The sequence below is a fragment of the Lacerta agilis genome, chromosome 15, assembly GCF_009819535.1.
Source record: "Lacerta agilis isolate rLacAgi1 chromosome 15, rLacAgi1.pri, whole genome shotgun sequence".
Taxonomy (NCBI): Eukaryota; Metazoa; Chordata; class Lepidosauria; order Squamata; family Lacertidae; genus Lacerta; species Lacerta agilis.
In genome coordinates this window covers 19,623,198-19,645,832 of record NC_046326.1, presented here as the reverse complement: position 1 = coordinate 19,645,832, position 22,635 = coordinate 19,623,198, and the positions used below count along the sequence as shown (strand labels likewise).

Genomic DNA, 22,635 nt, shown 5'->3' with positions numbered 1-22,635 from the left:
ACGTTGTCTTAATGTCCTTGCAAATAAATCAGGATGAATGCTCAGCTAACAGTCCTCTGGGTTGTCCTGTCACTTAGAAGCAATTCTCTGGTTTCCAGCTCCCTGGGGAAAGAGCCTAGCAAAGTCCCTGTCCCAGTGCACCGGTCAGTAACACAACCATCCATCTTTATTTACTGAGTTATTGTTTGTTTTTGTTTTTTAATCCCACTATGTTGCAAACGGAGCCTCAAGGCAGCTTAGAATATACAGCATAATTTATTTTGCTATAAGCAAAACAGCATGGCAAAAGACAATAAGACCCAACCAACAGGGAGGGAAATGAATGAATATATATAAAAAATAGCACGTAAGACAACATCATCCCCGGCAGGTGGAAATAGATGCAAGCCTTTTGCTGCTTCGTCAAATGCCAACCCGTTTCTCCTCACCCACTCCGCCTTGATCCTGACCGACCCTTTCTGAGCAGGCGGAGGCAGAGAACCCGAGCAATATACAGTAAGAACCTGTTGCCCACGACCAGTTTTTTGACCTGAGTAACGTGTGTACAGGATTAAACCTGGGTCTGGAAGGAAGAAGCCCCTTCGTCTGTTTTTGCTGCGACGGGCTAAGCCGCTAAGCCTTCCTTACTTAGCCGCGGGCTGAAAACGGTCGACTCCTCTCCAGGTTTTTTTTTTGCAATGAAGTCTGCAAAAGGCGCGGCGCATTAAGAACAGGGCTCTAACTAAGCGGGGAAGGGGGTCTAAGGTAAGCTTTCGCCTCGCCCCCTGGCGCTCCGGCTAAGCGCGGCGACTCTCTGCTGTTGCAGGCGAGCCTTCTGGAGAAAGCGTGCGAGGAGGAGGGCTGGGCTCCCGGTGCTCTTGGGTGTGGGTGGGGGTGAACCCCCCCCCCTCGGAGCAGTGCAGCCCCCTCCCCTCGTGCATGCAGCTCCCTCCCCCTCGCACCTGACGTCAGCTTTCTGGGCTTCTCCTCCAAGCCCCTCCGATGCATTTGGACTCTCGGCTCTTTGGCACCGGGAACAATGAGTCGCTGCCGGCTTGCAAGCTTCGCCCGCGCCTGCCTCCTGCTCCTGGCCGGCTGCTGCTGCAGCAGAGGTGAGTGGCGGGCAACAAAGGGGGAGAGGGGGGCTGAGCGCCGGCAACTTGCATTGCAGCATGCAGGGGCAGCGCAGTCCCAGGTAAGCCTTGGGCACCGCGGCGCTGCTCCCCTCCGTTTGCAAATCAAGAAGGCGCGGGGAAAACGTGCTTTGTCTTGTTAACTCTTGCCGACCCCCCACCCCACCCCCGATTCCAATTCTGCAAGGATTCCCTGGGTTGCTACGATTAGTTTTTTCTTCTTATGGTGTTAGAACCGAAGGTGTGAATGTTTTCCCCCGGGGGTTGCTTCCACACACCCCTCAAATGTATTTCCAAGCCACGAGGAGATGCATATTTCGAGGTGCCTAGAGCTGGATCCATATAAATATAAATAAACGCACACAGGTGGGGAAGGAGACACACACACACACACACACACACACACACAGTTTGCAGAATGGGTTTTGCAAAAACACACCCACCTTTTCTCACTGCCTCTCCTCCACGGTGTAACCGCTACTGTAAGTGATTTGCAACTGGTGGGAGAAAAGGGGGCGTGTTGCGTTGCGCTTGTGTGCAAACCGGCCCACCAGGTGGGGGGGGGATTTTGGTTGGATCCCCCTCCCCCCATATTTTTTGCTAAAAAATATTTTGCTGTGGGATTGGGGGTCCTGATGCATGAAGGTATCCCCCCCCCCGCAGAGTCCACACGACATCGTTGGCATAAAAAATACCAGCTCCCCCACCCAAAAAAATCACAGACCTACCTTTTATGTGGAAAATAAGCTAAAAAAAAGAAAAGAAAGGAAAACCTGTTGCCAACGATATCTGAGACCCCCGTTTGAAAATCAAAGCCGCTGTCTAGAAACCCCTCCAACATGTTCTCCCCCTTTGCAAAATGCAAACCCGTTCCTCCCCCCCCCCATCTTTGATTTACTGCGGAATTTTCGGGTGTCTAAACCTTCCACGTTCTGCAAGTGCCTCTGAGCCTCGTGGGGTAAAGAGAAGTCCCAGGAGGGAAACAGCCTGTCCTTTGTACTGTAAAGGGTTTAGGACGGGGATTTCCCAAATGATAATCTGCCCACCCCCAAGTGCTGAGATTGGGGGGCGGGGGGAGAGTTTTATTACAGACGTGAGAGGCTGGTTGGTGGAAGGGGGTGTTCATCAGCCCCAGTTCCTGTACTTATAGTACACATTTGTATACGTTTTGAGTACCTCCGGGCAGGATCTGTGCACCTCCTATGCTGTGCGCAGCGCGAAGCGTTTATAATCGAGAGTTGTAGATTATGAAGACTGATAATTGTACGTGAATCGCTTTGAACATACTGTAAGCGGGGTGCTGAGTCTTACTATGGCCACAGTTATTATCTGGCAGACGCTATTGTTCTGAAATAAAGCACTCTCCTTGCCCCCACCTTCCTATGGGGTTGAGCTGTCTTAATCAGGTTAAGCACCCCAGCTCATGCTTTTGTTTTCAGTGGGATTGTTTATTGTGAATTTGGCTGCATGCTTCCCCCCCCCCCCCAAGATAGTATGGGGAAAGGATCTGGGTGAAGCAGAGATTTGGGGTGGGGGTGGAAATCCCATCCCTTGATTCTGCAAGACTTGTTCTAAGATGCCTAGAGAGGAAGGTTGAAGCCAGAGGTAGGATGGTAGGAAGCTATCTCTTATACCAGGTCAGGTCAATGGGACATCTAATTCAGTGCTGCCTACATGGGCTGGCAGCAGCTCTCCAGGGTTTCAGGCAAGGACCTGCTTGGCGATAGATGCTGTTGGGGATTGAACCTGGGACCTTCTGCATCCAAAGCTGTTGCTCTGCCCATGAGCAGAGTCCCTTCCTCAAAAGTTCCTGTTGGCCATCTGTTGAAAAGGTTCCCATGTCTCCCCCACAAGTTTAGGAAAATGTGTGTGTTCACTGGGATTCGGACAGGGACAGAGGAAGCATTTATAGATTTTGAGGAGTGAGTGAAGCCAAAGCCCTGTTGAGATGACAGGTGGAACAGCATTGCCTCTTCCCCACCCCCACCCACCGAAACGAGGGCACGGAGGGATTCTGGGCACATGCTCTGAGCTCAGCTTCTGTCTGGAACAGAATGCATCATCGGAGCCTGTTTGTCTGAGATTTTGACGGCGGCATCATCCAGGGTGTAAGTTTTAAGGCTGCTGCTGTGGCACCAGTTTTCCTGTTGGTGCGTCATAGAAAACCTGTAGACATGCACCCCCAAACGCCAGCATTCCTAAGATGCTGCTCAGTATGGTTCTCCCGTGCCCTCCAAAAATGGGGATCTCAAAATTTGGACTCTACATGTGACCAAAAGCTGACGAATTGTAGTACAATTTCCTTTCGTTTGTACAAACAGCCTCCAGTTGTTTGTTTGCAAAGCTTTCTTCTTGCTGCATGTGTTTTTAGTAAAAGGATGAGCAAACTTCTTCAGATAAGGGAATATAGTTTTCTCCTGCTTTTGTATTGGTTTATTTATTACTTGCTCATTAAAATATTTATAACCTGCCTTTTCTGCCCAAACGCTCCAGGGCAGTGCTCAACAGTGAAATGAGATGCGTAGTCAACACATTAGCATTTATGTAAAGTAGCAATTTAAGCTTACAAATATACCGTAGTCAGTGGCAATTGGGAGGCGGGGGGGTTTATCAGGCCCCCAGTATAGCGGCTCAGAGGGCTTGTGGAGTCCTTTGAAATAACACAGCAAAGCTGTGTTCCTACAGCGACTTTGTTACAGCAAAGCTAGTAGCAAAAATGGAACGTAGGGCAGAGAGAGGTGCCAACACAAAAAAGGTCTTGCTCTGGATAAGCCACACACCCCAACTGCATTTAAAATAATTGGTACCTTGGGTTATGGCAGCTTCGGGTTGCGGTTTTTTTGGGTTATGAACCCCACAAACCCGGAAGTGAATTTCGCCACGCGGGCGCTTCTGTACATGTCTGTGCAGTCTGTGCATGCACAGAAACGTTCTGCGCAGTTCGCGCATGCGCAGAAGTGCGATTTTGCGCATGCGCAAAATGGACGCTTGGGTTACGTACTATTCGTAGTGCAAACGCCACCCTGGAATGGATCGGGTACATAACCCGAGGTACCACTGTAGTGTGGTACCTGAATAGGGCTGGACGATATCTGGTTTTCAACATCATGATATATCACCAGTTAAACATCATGATATACTGATATATCACAATGTCTGAAATAAAGGTGGAGCTGTGTAAAGGCGTTGGCTGGCTTCACGGTTTTTCCCACTGGGTGATTTTTGCATAGCGTGAGCACAAACATACTATGATTCGTGATATATTGCCAGGACAAAAAAAAAATGAAACCAATATCACGTTACGGAATTCGAACCAGTTTTGAATGATATTTTGCCATCCCTAACACACATCATGATTTGCGACGTATTGTCAGGTTAAAAATTATGAAACCAATATCACAATATGGAATTCAAACTGATTATGGGCGAATATCGCCCAGCCCCCTATCCTTCACCTCTGTGTACTTTTAAAGGGAAGAAAAGTAGCCACTCTCATCACTTTCAAGGGGGCAGTGAGTGTTTGCATGTGTTGGGGTGGGGAAGGCTTAGGGGCTTTCTGGGCACCAGGGAAGACCTCCAGGACATAATGGTGCCCATCAGAGCTGCTTTTGGTCAGTTTAGACAATACTGAACTAGATAAACCAAAAAGTCTGGTTCATTATCAGGCAGCGTCCTACACTCGTATGGCATTCTGACCTTGCTGTGTGGGGTCATGCGCAGCATTTTAAATTTATTTCCCCACCCAGCCTTGCATAAAACAAGCGGGTATGTGCTGCACCTTCAGAGTAAGCGGAAGGGTAACATTAGCAACTGGGAAGAATTTGCAGTTGGTGTCCCATGCGGCTCGTGAGATCTCCTCGATCCCTCATCCCAGAAGCTGAGCCATAAAATATCTGCAAAGAGGCTCTGTCGTTTGGACTCCTGCCTGAATTCCACTCCCCACCCCCTGGCTAATGGGAACGGCCTGCTCAGCACTTCCCACCGCGGCTCGGCTGCCGTCTTTCTTTGTGAAGTCTGCTGCAGTGATGGCTGTGGGAAGGACGGCCTTTCGGTGCGTAGCTGCAGGGCCGGGCACATTCCTAACATCATAACAATATTGGTTTATTTTTAGGAGCCCAGAGCAAGCTGCTCACCTGGGGCTCTCCTATGCATTTGATACATCCTTGGGATGTAGGGGGGGGGGGAATAATAATTTCCTGGTCCCTGTGGACTAAGGAGAGCAGTCTCTCTGCTAACCAAGTGGCCACTGGTTTGCTGGTGTCCATGAGAGGCTAACTGGTGTAATAATTCATTATAACATAGCTTTTAGATATCGCTTTAAATAACTAGTGGCTGCTGTCCCTTGGGACTGGGAGGGCAGATCGGCCAAGAGTAGGCGGAGCCACAGTCAGAGATTGGCAGAAGTACGGTCATTCCTTGGGTTGCGCCCGCTACGGGTTGCATTCACTGCGGGATACGAACGCGCCAAACCCGGAAGTACCGGTAACAGAATGGGTTACTTCCGGGTTTTGGCGCATGCGCAGAAACGGTGAATTGCAACCCGCGCATGCGCAGACACGGGTTGCGAACGCACCTCCCGCACGGATCACGTTCGCAACCCGTGCATCCATTGTAATTCCACTTTTATTCCTATTCTCCGCCCTGCTGAGTTCAACAAGGACAGTGCTGAGGCCAAAGAGCATGGGTAGGCAAACTAAGGCCTGGGGGCCGGATCCAGCCCAATCGCCTTCTCAGTCTGGCCCGCAGACGGTCTGGCAGCCCGGACAGACTGCGCTACAGAGTGGCACCCCGCCCCTGGGGGGTGCCCCCGCGTTTGCTGCTCCAGGTGGCAAAGCGGCTCCATACGCCACTGCCTCCACAACCTCTCAATTGTTATCCTTACAACAGCCTGAGAGGTAGGCTAGGCAGCATGAGGTTTGGGACCCTGGTCTGGCAGCTCCCAGTCCCAACACTCTCATCTCTACACTCCTCTGACCTTGTAAAATAGGCGACATTGCTGGGGCAGAGAGAATGTCTATCCCAAGGAGACAGGATCTGAATGCACTGGCAGCGTGAAGATAACATCAACAGTGTAATTAATGTTTGAGTGATGTAAAAGTGGAGAACAGATCAATATGGTTATAGCAAAATATGCAGGAATGAAAGACTAATAAACCAAGGAAAGAGAAGGAGGGAAGTCACTGGATATTTAACAGTATGTAAAATGTTTATTTTAAGGTGTAAAATTGAAAAATTAAAAATATATTTTAAAAAAGATCTGAATGATGAACCCCCTTATGCTTGATGCTCACAATCAATCAGGTTCTTGCTCTCTCTCTCTCTCCCCCCTCCCATTTATAGTTATGTGTGCTTCTTTCCTTACACCTTAATGACTGAACTTGTAATTCTTCTGATGGATGAGGTCATAATTGCTCATCATCCTCTTAACACAGCTTGTTTAATTGGTTTCTTTGAGTCAGAGCCAGTGTGAATCAGTGAACAAAGAGCTCACTTAGGATGTGAGGGCCTGATCTCACAGGGACGCAGGAAGCTGCCTTGTACTGAGTCAGACCCTTGGCCCATGTAGCACATTATTGCTTACACTGGCTGGCAGCAGCTGTCCAGAGTTCCAGACATTCCAAGAGAATGAACCTGGGAGCTTCTCGTGCAAAGTAGGTGCTCTACCACGGAGCTATGCACTTTTCTCTACATTCCACATCTGCTGTGCTTTGTTTCTGGAGAAGGGGAACTTAAAATACTGTCCTCCTTCACAGGATTGTCGTGGGAGCAAAAGTAACATGAACTACAGCCTAAGTGAGTGTACTTCCATGCCTCGGAATTGCGTAGGTACGGACTGGACCTTGGCTAGCACTTGCCCCCTTGTGGCCACTAAAAAGGACCCAGCAGAATTGTCTGTGGGTGCCTGGAACAAGTAGCGTTTGTGGTGTTGGTGTGACCTCTGCAACTGGAACAAGTCCTTCAGCTTGGCAAACAAACCACGAGGACCAGAAACTTAAGGCCCGATTCAACTACCCTGTTCCGGTAGCAGAAGCCAGTGCAAGGATTCCCACCAGTCCAGTGGGGCTTCCCTGCTTCCTACCCCCCCCCCACACACACCTTCCCGAAATCTGCTCTGGAGGATCAGATGAACCCTCAAAACACTGTGGGGGTGGGAGGAGAAGGGAGAGCCTTTCTGCAGGTTAAACGCTATGCTGAATTTCCACCCTTTGGGTTGTATTCAGCTAAGTTGTACTCAGAGTAGACCCACTGAAATTAATGAACCTACGGTATTCGCGCCTGTTAACTTCAGTGGGTCTAATCTGAGTAGGCTACAGCTTTGTTTTTGGTGACAAAGTGAGAAATCCAAGACTTTTTTGGGGGGTGGGTGGGTATGATGATCTGCAGGGTACATTCTCAGCCCCCCTTGCCTTAAATGCAGCCTTCCAGAGGGGATGGGCAAAGTGAAGCTTTAAAAGTGTGTGTGAGGAAGAGAAAAGGCGAAAACTTGGAGGAGGATTGCTATGTACAACGAGGGCCAGGAATGTTAAACAGCTTAGGTTTGGGGGTGGGAGAGGCGTGACTCTGGTATGATAGTAACTCCGCACAGCCCCTCCCGAAGACTCTCACTCCCTTTCCCAGTGAGGGACCCATTCCATAGACTGAGAACACACAAACGCTGCCTTCTGCACCGAGTGAGACAGGCCATTGTTCCATCTAGCCCAGTATTGTCCACCTGGACTGGTAGCAGCATTCTGGGATATTTGAGGTAACTATTGTTGTTTAGCTAGAGGGGCCTGGGATCGGACCCGAGGCCCACTGCGTATACCAGGGGTCAGCAATTTTTTTCAGCCGTGGGCCGGTCCGCTGTCACTCAGCCCATGTGGTGGGCCGGACTATATTTTGAATTTTTTTAAATAATGAACGAATTCCTATGCCCCACAAATAACCCAGAGATGCATGTTAAATAAAAGCACACATTATACTCCTGTAAAAACACCAGGCAGGCCCCACAAATAACCCAGAGATGCTTTTTAAATTCTACTCATGTAAAAACACCAGGCAGGCCCCACAAATAACCCAGAGGTGATTTTTAAATAAAAGCACACATTCTACTCATGTAAAAACACCAGGCAGGCCCCACAAATAACCCAGAGGTGCTTTTTAAATAAAAAGACACATTCTACTCATGTAAAAACACGCTGATTCCCGGACCGTCCGCAGGCCGGATTGAGAAGGCGATTGGGCTGCATCCGGCCCCTGGGCCTTAGGTTGCCTACCCCTGGCCTATACAGCAGCCTCTTTGCCTCTGAGCTGTTGTCCTCAAGGAAAGTCTGGAGCCAGGGAGCCTTTGACCCAAAGTCGTGCCCCGAACAACATTATCCAGTGAGTCCGAGCTGATCTGCTTCCTTCCCTGCAAAGGCTGACCTTTCTGGTTCCTGTGCAAAGGCCCACATCGTGCTTTAAAAGCTTGCTAAATCACACGCAAAGCTTGTCAGGTGCTTTTGTAGCAAAGAGGTAGAGTACTTCGCTCTCAGCGAGGTTTCCCCTCCCAGCACTCCCTTAACTTTCATGGGAAATGGTGGGTTTGAGGTAGGATCTAAAGCAGGGTTTCCCAAACCTGGGTCTCCAGCTGTTTCTTGACTACAACTCCTTTCATCCCTAGCTAGCAGGACCAGTGGTCAGGGATGATGGGCATTGTAGTCCAAAAACAGCTGGAGACCCAAGTTTGGGGAAATTTAGCAATCAACCCCTCTTGCCAGGGAACTCTGGGAATTGTAGCTCTGGGGGTGGAACAGGGGGTCTCGTGACAACTCTCAGCACCCTTAACAAACCGCAGTTCCCGGGATTCTTTCAGGGGCATAAGAACATAAGGACAAGCCTGCTGGGATCAGGCCAGCACCTCAGCGAGTTCTGCCTCACAACTGTCTAAAGTGGTATGCTGCTGTTTTAAATGTAGAGTGCAGATGGGGCCTTCGTAAAGCCTTGTGCGCATGGATGGTTTTATATATATATATATAGAACGTGTAACATCTGTGTGGTGCAGTGGTTAGGATGTTGGACTGAGACCTGGGAGACCGGGGTTCAAATCCACAGTTCGCCTTGAAGCTTACAGTACTGGGTAAGCTCTTGGGCCATTTGCTACCTCTCAGCCTAACACACCTTGCAGGGTCGTACTGGGGTTGTACTTCATGCTCCTTGAAGGAAAGGTGGGGTAGAAATACAGTGAGTAAACTGGAAAAGAAAATGCAACCTAGTGTTGAGCGATAGTGGAATATAAATAAGGTCCCTACTGGGCTACTCATTCGTAATGGGAGGCAGCTTTCGCTTTCCCTTCTATGGAGTTTTCCGCCCTCCCAAGTGCACTTCACTGCTCTTCCTTTTTTATCCCCTCCAGATGCTATTTTTCACCCTTCTGGCATGCCTATTATTCTGTGCTTTGTCCGCTTGGAGCTTCCTTCTCTCCCTGCCCATCCAGTCCCTCTTCCGTTCTCAAAGCGAGTTAAATTCCCACTGGGCCAGAGCATCCCGTTTCTTCCCTTTTGTCCCTTCTCCAGGCTAACACGCACAAGACAGGAGCTCTCTCTGCCTGTTTTGTTTTTTTCTAATCTGCCTCATCCTTTGGAAGCGGCCTGCTGGTGCCCCGTCATTCTTGGCCGGGTTGCAAGTCTTGTGTCCTGATAGTTTCCAGGCAAGCTAAATATGGTTAACTGAAGCAGGGCCCTCCAAAACCTGCCTCCCTGTGAGTCAGGCTGCTGTGCGCGTCTCCCATGACCCTCTGTCCTCATCCTGGCTGAGCCGTCTCAGTGGGCATGCTGGAGAGAAAAAGCTGTGTGCACCCAATCTGGAAATCATCCAGGTGGCATGGTGGATCCTGTTGCAACAGTTCTCCTGATCTTGCTGGCTTCTGCTGAATGAAAGTGCTTCTTTCTGGTGGCAAAGCCGTTGCTCCAGGATCATTTGTTGCAGGTGGCACTGTGGGTTAAACCACAGAGCCTAGGGCTTGCTGATCAGAAGGTCAGTGGTTCGAATCCCCGCGACCGGTGAGCTCCCGTTGCTTGGTCCCAGCTCCTGCCAACCTAGCAGTTCGAAAGCACGTCAAAGTGCAAGTAGATAAATAGGTACCACTCCAGCGGGAAGGTAAACGGCATTTCTGTGCGCTGCTCTGGTTCGCCAGAAGCGGCTTAGTCATGCTGGCCACATGACCCGGAAGCTGTACGCTGGCTCTCTCGGCTAGTAAAGCAAGATGAGCGCCGCAACACCAGAGTCGTCCACGACTGGACCTAATGGTCAGGGGTCCCTTTACCTTTAGTGGGGGCGAGCAGTGCAGTACTGTGGTGGCTGGGGCCGGGGCGTTTGGGAATCGTAGGGAGGCAGGAAGACCAACAGTAGGTGGAGCCAAAGCCATTGATGGATAGAGACACCCCTGGCTGGTTGTAAGTAAGAAGACAGGGAGATAAGAAGAAAAGGAGAGCCTGCTGGATCAGGCCTGTGGCTCTTCTAGTCGGGCATCCTCTTTGCATGGTGGGTGGCCAGCCAGAGGGAAACCCCACAAGCAGGACCTGAGCGTAGCAGTGTGTATTTTGTTTTGTTTTACATGTGACCCCACATTTACATGGGGGTTACATTCCGAACCCCCCTGCGCATACACGAAATTGCGCAAAATGGGGAGCAGAGTCGTCCTGGCTCCTGAGGAGACCTACCCCAGAGCCCAAAGAAGACCTCTTCAAGCTCCAGGGAGGGTCTCCTCGTGAGCCAGAGTGTCAGCAGGGCTTTGCTGAGGCTTCTCAGCCTCCTTCCTTGCTTCAAACTATTTTTAAAATATTTTATTTTAAATTGATGTGACTCACCCTTGAACCTTAGCAGTGAAGGGCAGGCCATAGATTGAATAAATAATAATAGTAATGGGACTAAAGTTATATGCGTGCTCAGAACGCAAATTCAATTCGGTTGTTGTAGAGAGAAGGGCTTCTGAGGAGCGAGCATGTGTGTTAACTACCCCCTTCCTTTTCACTCTCCATAAATGACATCACAGAGGAAGAATTTGGGCTGTTGGGTCAACCTGGGGGCAGCAGCCAGGTTGATCTTCCTTTCCCTAGCAGCTTGGTGACAAATGCCTTTTTTTGCTGTCCCACCCATATATATCCCTTCGGCCAACACCGTACAGGAAAATCAGGTTCTGCAGGCCTCTACATCGCCCTGAAGACTGACAGAACCCTCACCCTTCTCTCTCCAGCAGCTAGCAGGTCTTTGGAAACAGATTTTGTAGCACAGGTGACTCTGGAGGTTGACATGCCAGTAGAAATTAAATAGGCACCTGTAGCTCTCAGCTAGTTCCAGCCCAAAGGCTGTTGCCTCTGAAGAATTGTGTGCAGCTGAGCCCTGCTGGATTGGAACAAAAGCCCACCTAGTTCTCCATCTTGCTTTCTGTAGTGGCCAAGCACATGCCTGCCTCCAGGGAGCTCTAACCAACCAAGCTATCCAGGCTGAGAGAGAATCATAGAATTGTAGAGTTGGAAGGGACCCAGTGGATCATCTAGTCCAACCCCCTGCAATGCAGGAATATGCAGCTGTCCCACACTGGGATCGAACCTGCAACCTTGGCATGATTAGCACCTCTTCTCCTCCATAAATTTGTCTAATTGCCCCCTTTAAAGGCCATTTGAGGTCGTGTGTCCATCAGTACATCTTACGGCAGTGAATTCTGCTGATTAGCTAGACAGGGTATGAAGAAGTTATGCCATGGACCCAAGTTCTAGAAGTATGAGAAACTGGGAGGAAAAACTTACCGGTAATCTTTCTCCACTTTCTTCATACTGCAAATAAATGTATTGTGTCACTCCTTAGTACAGTGGTACCTCGGGTTACAGATGCTTCAGGTTACAGATGCTTTAGGTTACAGACGCTTCAGGTTACAGACTTCGCTAACCCAGAAATAATACCTCGGGTTAAGAATTTGCTTCAGGATGAGAACAGAAATTGGGCAGCATCACAGCTGCAGCAGGAGGCCCCATTAGCTAAAGTGGTGCTTCAGGTTAAGAACAGTTTCAGGTTAAGAACGGACCTCCAGAACAAATTAAGTTCTTAACCCGAGGTACCACTGTATTCAGTTTTTCTTCTAAAAAAGCCCCCAGCCTTCCCCAAATGCTTTAGCTCTGGAGTTCTGAGTGAAAACTGGTTTCTCCTTGACACTGGCTTTCTCTGCTCAAACCACACACCTCTGCTCCGTGTCATATAGAAAATGCAGGAAAACAGGTCGCCTACACCACAGGGTTCTTCAGAGTGCAAGCCACAGTGCTTTGTCTCTGTGCTTGTTCGGCTCCTACTAGATCTGCCTGGTCAGCAGAAAATGAAAGTTAGCAGGTAAGTGTTGCACTTTAAAAAGGAAGAATACCTGTAAATCTTAAAGCTGAGGTTGATGTTTGGGATATTTTAATTTATTTTGCCTTTGGGGGAAGTTTTAGAAACATCCATCCCAAAACAAAGAAAATCTGTTTTTGGGCAAGGACAGGTCCCTCTCCTTCACAGACAGAGTTTTTCTTCCACATTATATGTGTGTAATTGTGTGCACACATGAGCACACGCTCCAAGCCAGAAGCATCCTTTTCCTGCTCACGTTCACCTGCCAAAGAAATTTCAACAGCAAAAGGCCTGCTTCTGATGACTGTCGGGGCTGCGGGACTTGTCACCTGGGAGGCTGAGCTGCAAATGCCAAACATGGGGCCTGGGCTGGGGAAGTGAGCGAAGCTGGAAAGCTGAAACGTCCAGATTGTTCCCATTCCAAATCTGGCACAGAGCCCCCCTCCTCCAAAGACCCTCCCCAGCTCTCGCTCTAACAAGGGCTTTATTCTGCTAAAACAAAATCGAAAATTCTTTCTAGTAGCACCTTAGAGACCAACTGAGTTAGTTGCTGGTATGAGCTTTCGTGTGCATGCACACTTCTTCAGATACACTGAAACAGAAGTCACCAGATCCTTAAATATAGTGGGGGAGTGGGGAGGGGTATTACTCAGAAGGATGGTGGGAATGGGTGATAGGCTGATAAGTGTGGAAAACCTGTTGACGACTCTAAACGGCTGCAATTAGTCTTGCAGGGAAAGGCAAGGGGTGAGATGGCTAAAGATAGCTTTGTTATGTATAATGAGATAAGAATCCAATGTCTTTGTTCAAACCAGGTTTCTCCATGGTTTTAAGTTTGGTGATTAGTTGCAATTCAGCCACTTCTCTGCTAGTTATATTTCCACCCAGACCTATTTTGACACATTCATTCTCCCTCTCTCTTTTCCTGCAGTTGCTTTCCAGGTAGAAAACTTGACGCTTGCCCTCTGCCATCATTCCCCACCCTTCTGCCAGTTTTTTCATTTGCTAATACTGCAGCTTCTTAGACTTCGATTTGATCACCGCTATGAGTAGGGTCACTGATGTTCCCATTGTGTGGATTGGGAAAACTGAGCCAAGGATAGTGATTTGTCCAAGGCAGGGTCCTGGACTTAAAGTGGTGTTTCTGTCTGTTGGGACATGCTAGTAACTGTCACCTCACTCAGTGATGATGGGGAACTCCTCCAATGTAGAGAATGCCATTTTTTTCTCAGCTAAAGCCTGGGGTGTGTTCTTACAAGCACCTAAATGTACACTAACAAAGCCATTTCAAGTGCTGCTTTCACTGCAGGAGATGTTGAAGGCAAAAGGAGCAAGCTACACTTTCTTGTAGGTTTTTACGAAAGCTTCCTGCCCAAGCTCTTCATGATAGGAGATTTAATATACGCATTTTTAGCTAACCCTTCATAACGCTGTCCCAGGACGGGCTGTGGTCTAAACCACTGAGCCTCTTGGGCTTGCCGATCAGAAGGTCGACCATTCGAATCCCTGTGATGGAGTGAGCTCCCGTTGCTCTGTCCCAGCTCCTGCCAACCTAGCCGTTTGAAAGCACAACAGTGCAAGTAGATAAATAGGTACCACTCCGGCAGAAAGGTAAACGGCGTTTCTGTGTGCTCTGGCTTCTGTCACGGTGTTCCATCACGCCAGAAGCGGTTTAGTCATGCTGGCCATATGCCCCGGAAAGCTGTCTGTGGACAAATGCCAGCTCTTTCGGCCTGAAAGCAAGTTGAGTGCCGCAACCCCATAGTCACCTTTGACTGGACTTAACCGTCCAGGGGTCCTTTACCTTATTTTATTTTTTTGCATATATCTCAATACAGACCCTGATGTTGGGAAAGATGGAGGGCACAAGGAGAAGGGGACGACAGAGGATGAGATGGTTAGAGTGTTCTCGAAGCGACTGGCATGAATTTGGCCAAACTGCGGGAGGCAGTGGAGGATAGGGGTACCTGGCGTGCTCTGGTCCATGGGGTCATGAAGAGTCGGACACGACTGAACAACAACAACAACAACAACAACAACAACAACAATACAGCAAGCAATGCATAAACCTTACTAGACTATGAATCTTACCAAATCAATGGCAGGGAGAAAGAGCAACAGCACTGCAATGGAAGGGGTTTTCTGACCTCCTCCTTCACCCAAAGTCTGTGCAGAACGGTGGGTCCTCTTGACCCCAGTGTTGAAACATTTGCAGCGATGTGACCAGAGCATAGCTGTTAACTTTCCCCCTTTTTTTAAGGGAAATTCCCTTATTCCGAACAGGTTTCCTCGCAAGAAAAGGGAAAAGTTGACAGCTATGGACCAGAGATGCAGCTCAAAAGGGAGGGCATATCACAACCGGGAGGCTACTACAGAGAAGTCCCTGTCAGAACCTTCCCTGCAGATCCCAACACCTGAACATAGGAGGAGTTACTACTTCAGAACTGTGGGACCCCAAGTCACTTAGGGCTCTGCATGTCAATGTAAGCACTTTCTAGAGGGCTTGAGGTTTTATTAAGTAGCATTTTAAATCTCTTGTTTTCTAACCTGCACTTTGGGATAGAAATGTTGACTCAGTGAATAACCTCGTACAGCATTTGGATTTTTTGTTTTTAAGTTGCCAGAATTTGAAGAATGCTGGCTTCAGAATAAAGCAGATCGCCCTTGGTTAAGAGTAGCCAATCTGCTCTCCAGATGCTGTCGGACTACAACTCCCATCAGCCCCAGGATGATAGTCAAGCTGTATCTGGACGGCACTACGTTGGCTACCACCATTGCCATAGATGTAGGAGTTGTGAGTTTGTGTCTCAGATCCCCCCACTCCTTCAGAGGTCTGCCAGTTGCCGCTCCATCATAATGTTGCTCTGTGCCTGATTGGCTTAGCTCCTTTTGGCAAAATTAGCTTAAAGCAAGTAAAATATGACCTGCCAGTTTCTCATCTTCCCCTTCTGATGCTGTGCTGTTTCCCCTCCCGGCTCAGTGCCGCTGTGGCTTCATGCAGTTAGCTGCCAGTTAATGAGTGTTTCCTGGGAATTTAAAAGTCTGGATGCCTGGACTTCGTGGAAGCAGAGATCTCTCCTAATAGTGGGCTGTGCAGTTAATACTGGAAATGGATTTCATAAAGGCTTGGCTTGACCATTACACAATCATTTATTCTATACTCGGTTCCACTTCGGTGCTAAATCAGAGCCCGTACCAATTGTACCCAAACCAGATCTGAAGATGCTGTTCAATTGGCTCTGATCAGATTGAGCAATGAGTGGTCAGTACTGGCTAATTGGAGATGCTAGGGGTTGAATATAGGGCCCTTCTGCATGCAAAGCAGAATGACCAATGACCTAGAACCCCTCCAGTGGTCTACCTAAGCAGGCAGCACCTCAGTATCTTGTTGTTAACCAGAAGGTTGGTGGTTTGAACCAACACAAGGATGGCTGTGGGCAGGATTCCTGTATTGCAGTGGGTTGGGCTAAATGACCCTTGGTGTCCATGCCAACTCTTAGATTCTATAATCTATGATCTCTTTGATCAGGGTTGGGGAACCTGTGGCTCTCAAGGTGTTAATGGACTACAGCTCCCATCAGGCCCAGCTAGCAAAGCCACCGTTCGGGGGTGATGGGAGTTGTAGTTCAGCAACACCTGAAAGGTCACCCCTTTCCTGAGGTAGAGTGTTGAATTGGCAACAGGGGGATCCGTGGGCTGCGAGACCCCTGCTCAGCTCTACAGTTCATTGGGTGATGTTGGGCTAACCACGCTCGGCCTACCTTGCAGGGTCATTGTGAGGAGGAAAGGGGAGGGACCATGCACCCCACTCTGGGCTCCTTGGTGGACAGGGTGGGAATAAAAAATGAAATAAATGAAATGGAGGTAGTTGGGAGTGCTCTAAAGGGTGGATAAACGGCAAAAGGTGTAGCGAATTGTTTTGCCGTGGCAGCCTGGTTGGAAACCTAACTTCAGACGAGCCTTGCCAGAAATACCCCAACTGTCTTCTCAGAGGGAGAGAGGGAAGGAAATTTCAGGAGAAGAAAGGACAGGGCTAAATAGACAATGCTAATTTTCTAATTTTGTGTATTCTTAAAGCCGCTTGTTAACAGTGTCATGGTTCCTATATGTCTATTAAGGATTAATCCTATGCTCCACTCATAATTGGAGTCCTCAGCATATATACTTCATTTTCATGTCCATGGAACCTGTAGTGGGTGTATCTCTTGCTTTAGATGCCCCCAAATGACCTTTTTGGGGGGTTTCATTTGAGAAGCTTTTATCTGACAGCACAGTTGGATAGGGCCACCCCCCTACCCATTTGGGATCTGCATAGGACTTTTGCTGCAGATAGATCTTGGCTCAAAAAACCTCAACAGCCCCCTCCTCTGCTTTCCCCCACCCACTCCCTTCGTTCAGGCAGAACTCGGTGGGCGTTTGGAAACTGGAGATGTTTTTCGTGGAGAATCGGGTCTCTGTTTCCAGCCGGTCTCTTCTGTGTCCTTTGCCCCGGCTTGGAAAGTTCCCCAGGGCTCCTTGCGGCCTTCTGCGCCTTGAATAAAGCCATTGTGTTGGCGGGCTCCCACTCGCCTTCCCAAAAAGAGGGAGGGGAGAGGAGGGGTGGACCCCTCTGAACTCTTTCCTCAGGCCTCAGGCCTGCCTGGTGGGGGGGTTGCCTTGTGAGCAAGTTCCCTGTACAGAAGAAGAGCGAAGTTGGTTGGGACCGTGATTCCTAAACAGAAATGCATACAGGAGTGAAGAAACCTTTTACGAGTTCATTTCCCCCCTTGCCATTTCCATCTGTCCCAACTGCTAGTGGGACGAAGCTCTCACTTTCGCCAACTGGCCTGTGCCCCCTCCCTCACATGCACGACCTCCCTCCTTTCCCTGAGAGCGTTGGCAGCAGCTGATCCGACGTGCCAGCCACGAGCCGGGTGCCAGCTTTCAGACAGCGGGCTAACAAAAGGCACGTTTTCCGACTTGTGCTGAGTGGCGCACGCTAGGCAATTCTTGGGCCATGAGCTCATGGCACCGGCAGGAAATCATTGATGCCAAGGGCTGCCGGGGGGTGGGTGGGGGGTTGTAGATGGATGAAGAGGGCACATGGGTGGACTGGTATTCTGACATCAACCCTGGCGTGGCTTGACTTGGCTTTGCAGCTTCCTGCCCTCCAGGCAACGGGGAAGCAAGGTCTAGAAATGGAGGCAGTTTTGCGATCCAGCATCTAGACTCCTTCTGAGATGAAGATTTCTGCGAAGCTTGAAAGCTTGCCCATTCCTACCTTCACTTTTATCTCAATTGCCCCAATAATGAAGAATCTCTTTTCTTTTCTTTTTCTTTTACCTACTTTGACTCTCTTCATAAATTCCATCCTTCTGACAGTCAGTATAGTCAAAATTTTTCAGCTGTGTCACATTTTCCATCTATTTATTGACCTCTGCAGTGCAGGCTATTTTAGGCTAAGATTTTTTGTATATATAATTCTTCCTTTCCTTTCCTTTCCTTCATTCACTTTCTGTGCTGGAGATGAGGCGGTCCAAATTTGGGATATTGGGATAAAGGGGTGCTGGGTGAAGTGCCAGCACCCAGCTCCCAAGAGTTCACCAAGAAGCAGCCTGTAGACCACGGATACGAGGACTGTTTTCCCCCCTGTCAAAGACTGTGCATCCCTTTGAGGGGGGGTATTTCGGGGGCCAGAGTTGATGGCGGGTAGCGATGAAGCCAGCAGTGGGAAGAACCAGACCCCAAAGTAGGGTACCCCTTTCCCCCATCTTTTTTTCCTTCTACCCCTTCTTTCTCTTCTTCACCCAACAGCTGCCAAAGGGTACAAATACCTTGCCAGTGGTGTGAACTGATTGCTTACCTTGCAATCTGCTCCTCTTTCCATTACACCATCTATTTTGTTTTTCCTCTCTCTCTCCAGAGTCCAGTCTTCTGCCCCACCTGTCTGAAATTTTGGTTCCTCTTTTTTTTTGCTGTAGACTTCTACATCCCACAAAGATCAGTTCTTAGAAGTCATGGGGAAGTCTGCCCAGTCTTACGACGCCGGCTTCCTGCAAGCTTATAAGGGGGGGCTTGACCTTGTTGTATAGAAATATATTTGCTGTGATGGAGGTTATAATAGTCTTTAAGGCTAAATGTAGTGAATATTGATCGCAATTTACAGTAACTGGGCTGCAAGACAGAGAGAGAGAGAAAGATATTTTCATATTTCCCTCCCTGATGGAGAGCGGGGTTTTCCTGCCAGAGAGAGATGGCTCCATCCTTCCTTGCCCACGGTTTCTACGCCATTAAGGCTTCCTCACTGCAAGCTTATGCTCCAGTTTCCTTTGCTGCTCACTAATGGTTTCCTGCCTTTATTAACCTTTTGCTTAATTGAGTTGGGGGGTGGTTTACATCACCGTGACTCAATGGGATTGGGGTGGGGAACTAGATGCCTGAGGGGCCAAATGTGGCCCTCTAGGCCTCTCTTTATGGCCCCCTCCCTAGGCCAGCCTTTCACCAGCCCTCCTTAGAGGTGTTTCTGCCTGCCTTGATTTCTGATACAGTAATTCTTTAATCTAAAGGCAGCCCTATATTGGGAGGTTTTTAACGCTTGATGGTTTTGTTATGTTTTTAGATGTGCTGTAAGCTGCCCAGAGTGTACAGGGTATAAATAAATAAATTATTACTACTACTACTACTACTACTATTATGCTGGTTTGGATGCAGGCTAGGAAAGGGAGTGAGTAAAAGCTAGCCTACTGTAAAGAGGTAAAAATTATATCCCTTTCTGCACCCAATTTTATGTCTCCATTGGTCCTGTCTGTTTGCTAAGCAAACGTCTGTGTTTGCACACCACAAACTTGAGGCCAGTCTCCCTTGCTGCTCCTTTGCTTAATAGTCTGGGTCTTTCACCTCTGGCGCCAAAGTCTTTTGTATTGATCCAAAAGTTCCTTGCTACCTTTTTTTCGGGGGGGGGGGGGGGTTCCTTCCCTTGTGTCCCCTCCCCCAAATCCCTGGTTCTAATTACCCTAGTTCAGATCTGCAATTAGTAATTTAGGGTGAGCTTCTACCAAGAGAAGGCAGGCTGTCTTTCCGGGGATATTGTTCTCTGGCTGGGCATTGTCTTCCATTCATACTTTTGGCTGAGTTTTAGATGGGCCTGATCCAATCTTGGGGGAAAGGGACATGTGTCCTTGAGGGATACAGTCTCTGTGGATCATTTCTTGGTCATTTGAAATGGATGCAGCAAGGGGGCGAGGGGAGCCTTCTCCCACAGGTCTGGTTACTACTCTGTTTTATATACTGCAAATTGTTTTACCCTCTCTTCTGTTTTGCCTTCGCTCCCCGGAGCCCAACCATAGCATCAGATCGATTTGAACTCATTACTTCTCCCCTGGAGTCCAGCCAGAGGCTCCATTATCTGTGCTGAGCCGGGAATCAGCCCAACCACCGGCCCACCTGCAAGCTTCCGTCTGTTCCTCCCTGACTCCTTGGAGATGCTTTGAGGGTGCATAGAAGGGGCTGGAGGAAGAGGGGGCAGGTTGAGGAGAGAGTCAACTCAGCATGTTTTCTTTCTCTCTTGCGCGGTTCAGTAATGGTATCTAGTTTCTTTCAAGCCACTTAAGCTTGCCACCCCTTTTCCTCTCTATTTCTCTCTGCGTTTTGTCAGAGAACTACAAAGTCTTGTCATAAAGCATGTCAGGCCTTGTTTTGAAGGCTGGGTGCTTTCTAACAATGCATCCCTTCCACGTTGGAGCTCCAACCCCTCTCCACCCCTCCCTGCATCTCCTTCCATCAAAGACTGCAGCGCTTAAAACCATCTTCCGTTGTCTTTGGATTGACTTAGTTGCGTGTCGAGACCCCAAAGCCGCCCTCCCAGGAATGAAATAAAAACACCAGGACACAGAATATAAGGTTAATGTGATTGGGTAAAAATTTGGCCACAACTTTATTGGTTACAGCATGTGAGCGGTATTGGCTTAGGCATTGAGTGGACCTGACTATATCTGACTCCTGCCCGCAGAGCAGGAAGTCCAGTAAGGGTAAACCACTGATAAGGGGAGCCCCGTCGATTCAGACCAACTCGAGTTCCCCTTGGGTTCCAATGGGGTCGTGGCATGGCCCTAGCCCCGCCCCGGGCTTCGGACAAGATCCCACACCCCCGGATTCCTTTAACGGACTACCCTTAAGCTTGGAGGGGCAGGCGATGGCCAGGCCTCCCCTCCCCCAACATTAGGTCACTCAATGCCTAACCGCCACCTTACAAAGTTGTGACGATTGCTAAGTGGTAGGCGAAAACCAAATGGCCCAGCCAATCTGCCAAGTGGAAAAATTCCTACCAGGCCCCCGACAAGGGCAGGCGACCAACCGAAGTCCAAAGCAAGGCCATAGGGTGAAACCTGCCTACAGGGAAGGGAGGGAGGGTGGGAGATCTGAGGAAGCGAGCCGAAAGGAGGTCTCTCGGCTCGCGCCTCTCCTTTTGAAAGGGAGCCCCCGGCCACGCCCCCAGCCGGCTGATTGGCCGGTTGCCTGCTGACGCGGCCGGGGACTCCTCCGAGCAGCGAGGGACAAAGTCCCCCGCCCACAGGAAGTGGGGAGAGCGGCTCTGCAGTCCACCGCAACTCCTCCCCACAAGGAGGTGGAGCGGATTTGCGTGTCGAGACCCCAAAGCCGCCCTCCCAGGAATGAAATAAAAACACCAGGACACAGAATATAAGGTTAATGTGATTGGGTAAAAATTTGGCCACAACTTTATTGGTTACAGCATGTGAGCGGTATTGGCTTAGGCATTGAGTGGACCTGACTATATCTGACTCCTGCCCGCAGAGCAGGAAGTCCAGTAAGGGTAAACCACTGATAAGGGGAGCCCCGTCGATTCAGACCAACTTGAGTTCCCCTTGGGTTCCAATGGGGTCGTGGCATGGCCCTAGCCCCGCCCCGGGCTTCGGACAAGATCCCACACCCCCGGATTCCTTTAACGGACTACCCTTAAGCTTGGAGGGGCAGGCGATGGCCAGGCCTCCCCTCCCCCAACATTAGGTCACTCAATGCCTAACCGCCACAAGAGTCCCGAAAGGGGCTCGCCGCCACATACCCTCACAGCTGCAACCAATACTTCAATCCCTCCGCTATATCGGCCAGCCAAAAGTCATTTTCCTCATTCAGAAAGGTGTAAGCCATCATCTCAAAACAATGCCATCTTGCTGTAAAGTATAGTGTGTAAGCCATCATCTCAAAACAATGCCATCTTGCCGTAAGGTATAGTGGGATGCAGAATCAACCGGCCACCCAGCATGTGCACCTTCTGTGCCACTGAACGATTCAAGCGTTTTTTTGGGGTATGATCTGCTGCAGCTGAGGAACTACTACCAGGCAAATGCGTCTCTCCAGAAGCTGCGATCAAATAAGAGTCATTTTGGAGAGTTCATTGACATAAAGCCCAAGTCCTTTTGATGTTCGTGAGCAAGTCCAGGCCTTTTCGACTCGGCCAACAGTTTTCTCCCAGGTGCAAAACCAAAGCGTTGGTTGGGGGGGGGGGGCTTATGCCTCAGCCCTGGCCGTCACAATTGGCAACATCTCCTTCCACCGCATCCCACGCCTCGAAATCCAAACAATATGGATGTGTGCAGGAAAACCCAGCTGGCACCACAAGCCACTGGCAATTGCCCTCACCCGGGCCCAGTGCACGATACTGCAGCCCACAATCCAGATCTCAATGCACTCTGAATCTAAAAAGGAAAGAAATAACAAGACGGAATAAGTCACAGGCCTGTTTAAATTCCGGAGCTGCCATGGATATAACCTTTGAATACATTGGATCAACATCGCTCCAAGTTTTTCATTCTGTAAGCAGCCTCAATCCTAGAAGAATGAGCAGCGAGTTCCCTAGTTGGAAGGCCGCATGCTTCGATCGCTCTACGCATTACACGAGTGAACTTCTGTCTGGTTAGACTGGGTCCATCCTCATCCACTAGGAAAAGGGCCAGAACCACGGGGCCTAAGATTGAGATATCGTTTAGTATCTTTTACAGGGCAAGGGCCGCTATGCATGATCTCTGATAGCCAGAGCAGGGCGCCCTTTCCTTGCTGGTAAGTTTTTGAGAGACGGATGTAAATAACCAGTTCTGTTAAAGAAAGCTGAATGTCGCCAAGCTGTAAGCCTCAGAATAAAGAGTCTGGGTCGCCATCATGGACTACTACCCCTACTCTTAGGGCATCAAAA

General features: G+C 49.3%; 1 protein-coding gene across 3 annotated transcripts in view; it reads left to right on the top strand.

Moving 5' to 3' along the window:
• Positions 1-875: 875 nt before the first annotated feature.
• MCAM (melanoma cell adhesion molecule) overlaps positions 876-22,635 on the top strand; it is a 52,795-nt gene continuing 31,035 nt past the window's right edge. For 2 of the 3 annotated variants that reach the window (XM_033171552.1, XM_033171551.1), the window contains exon 1: positions 879-1,091. In XM_033171552.1, coding sequence (XP_033027443.1) covers positions 1,019-1,091 — 73 coding nt within the window. In that variant the 5' untranslated portion in view covers positions 879-1,018. Of the gene's footprint in view, positions 1,092-22,635 lie in introns of all 3 variants that reach the window. The other variant, XM_033171553.1, reaches the window with a different exon arrangement.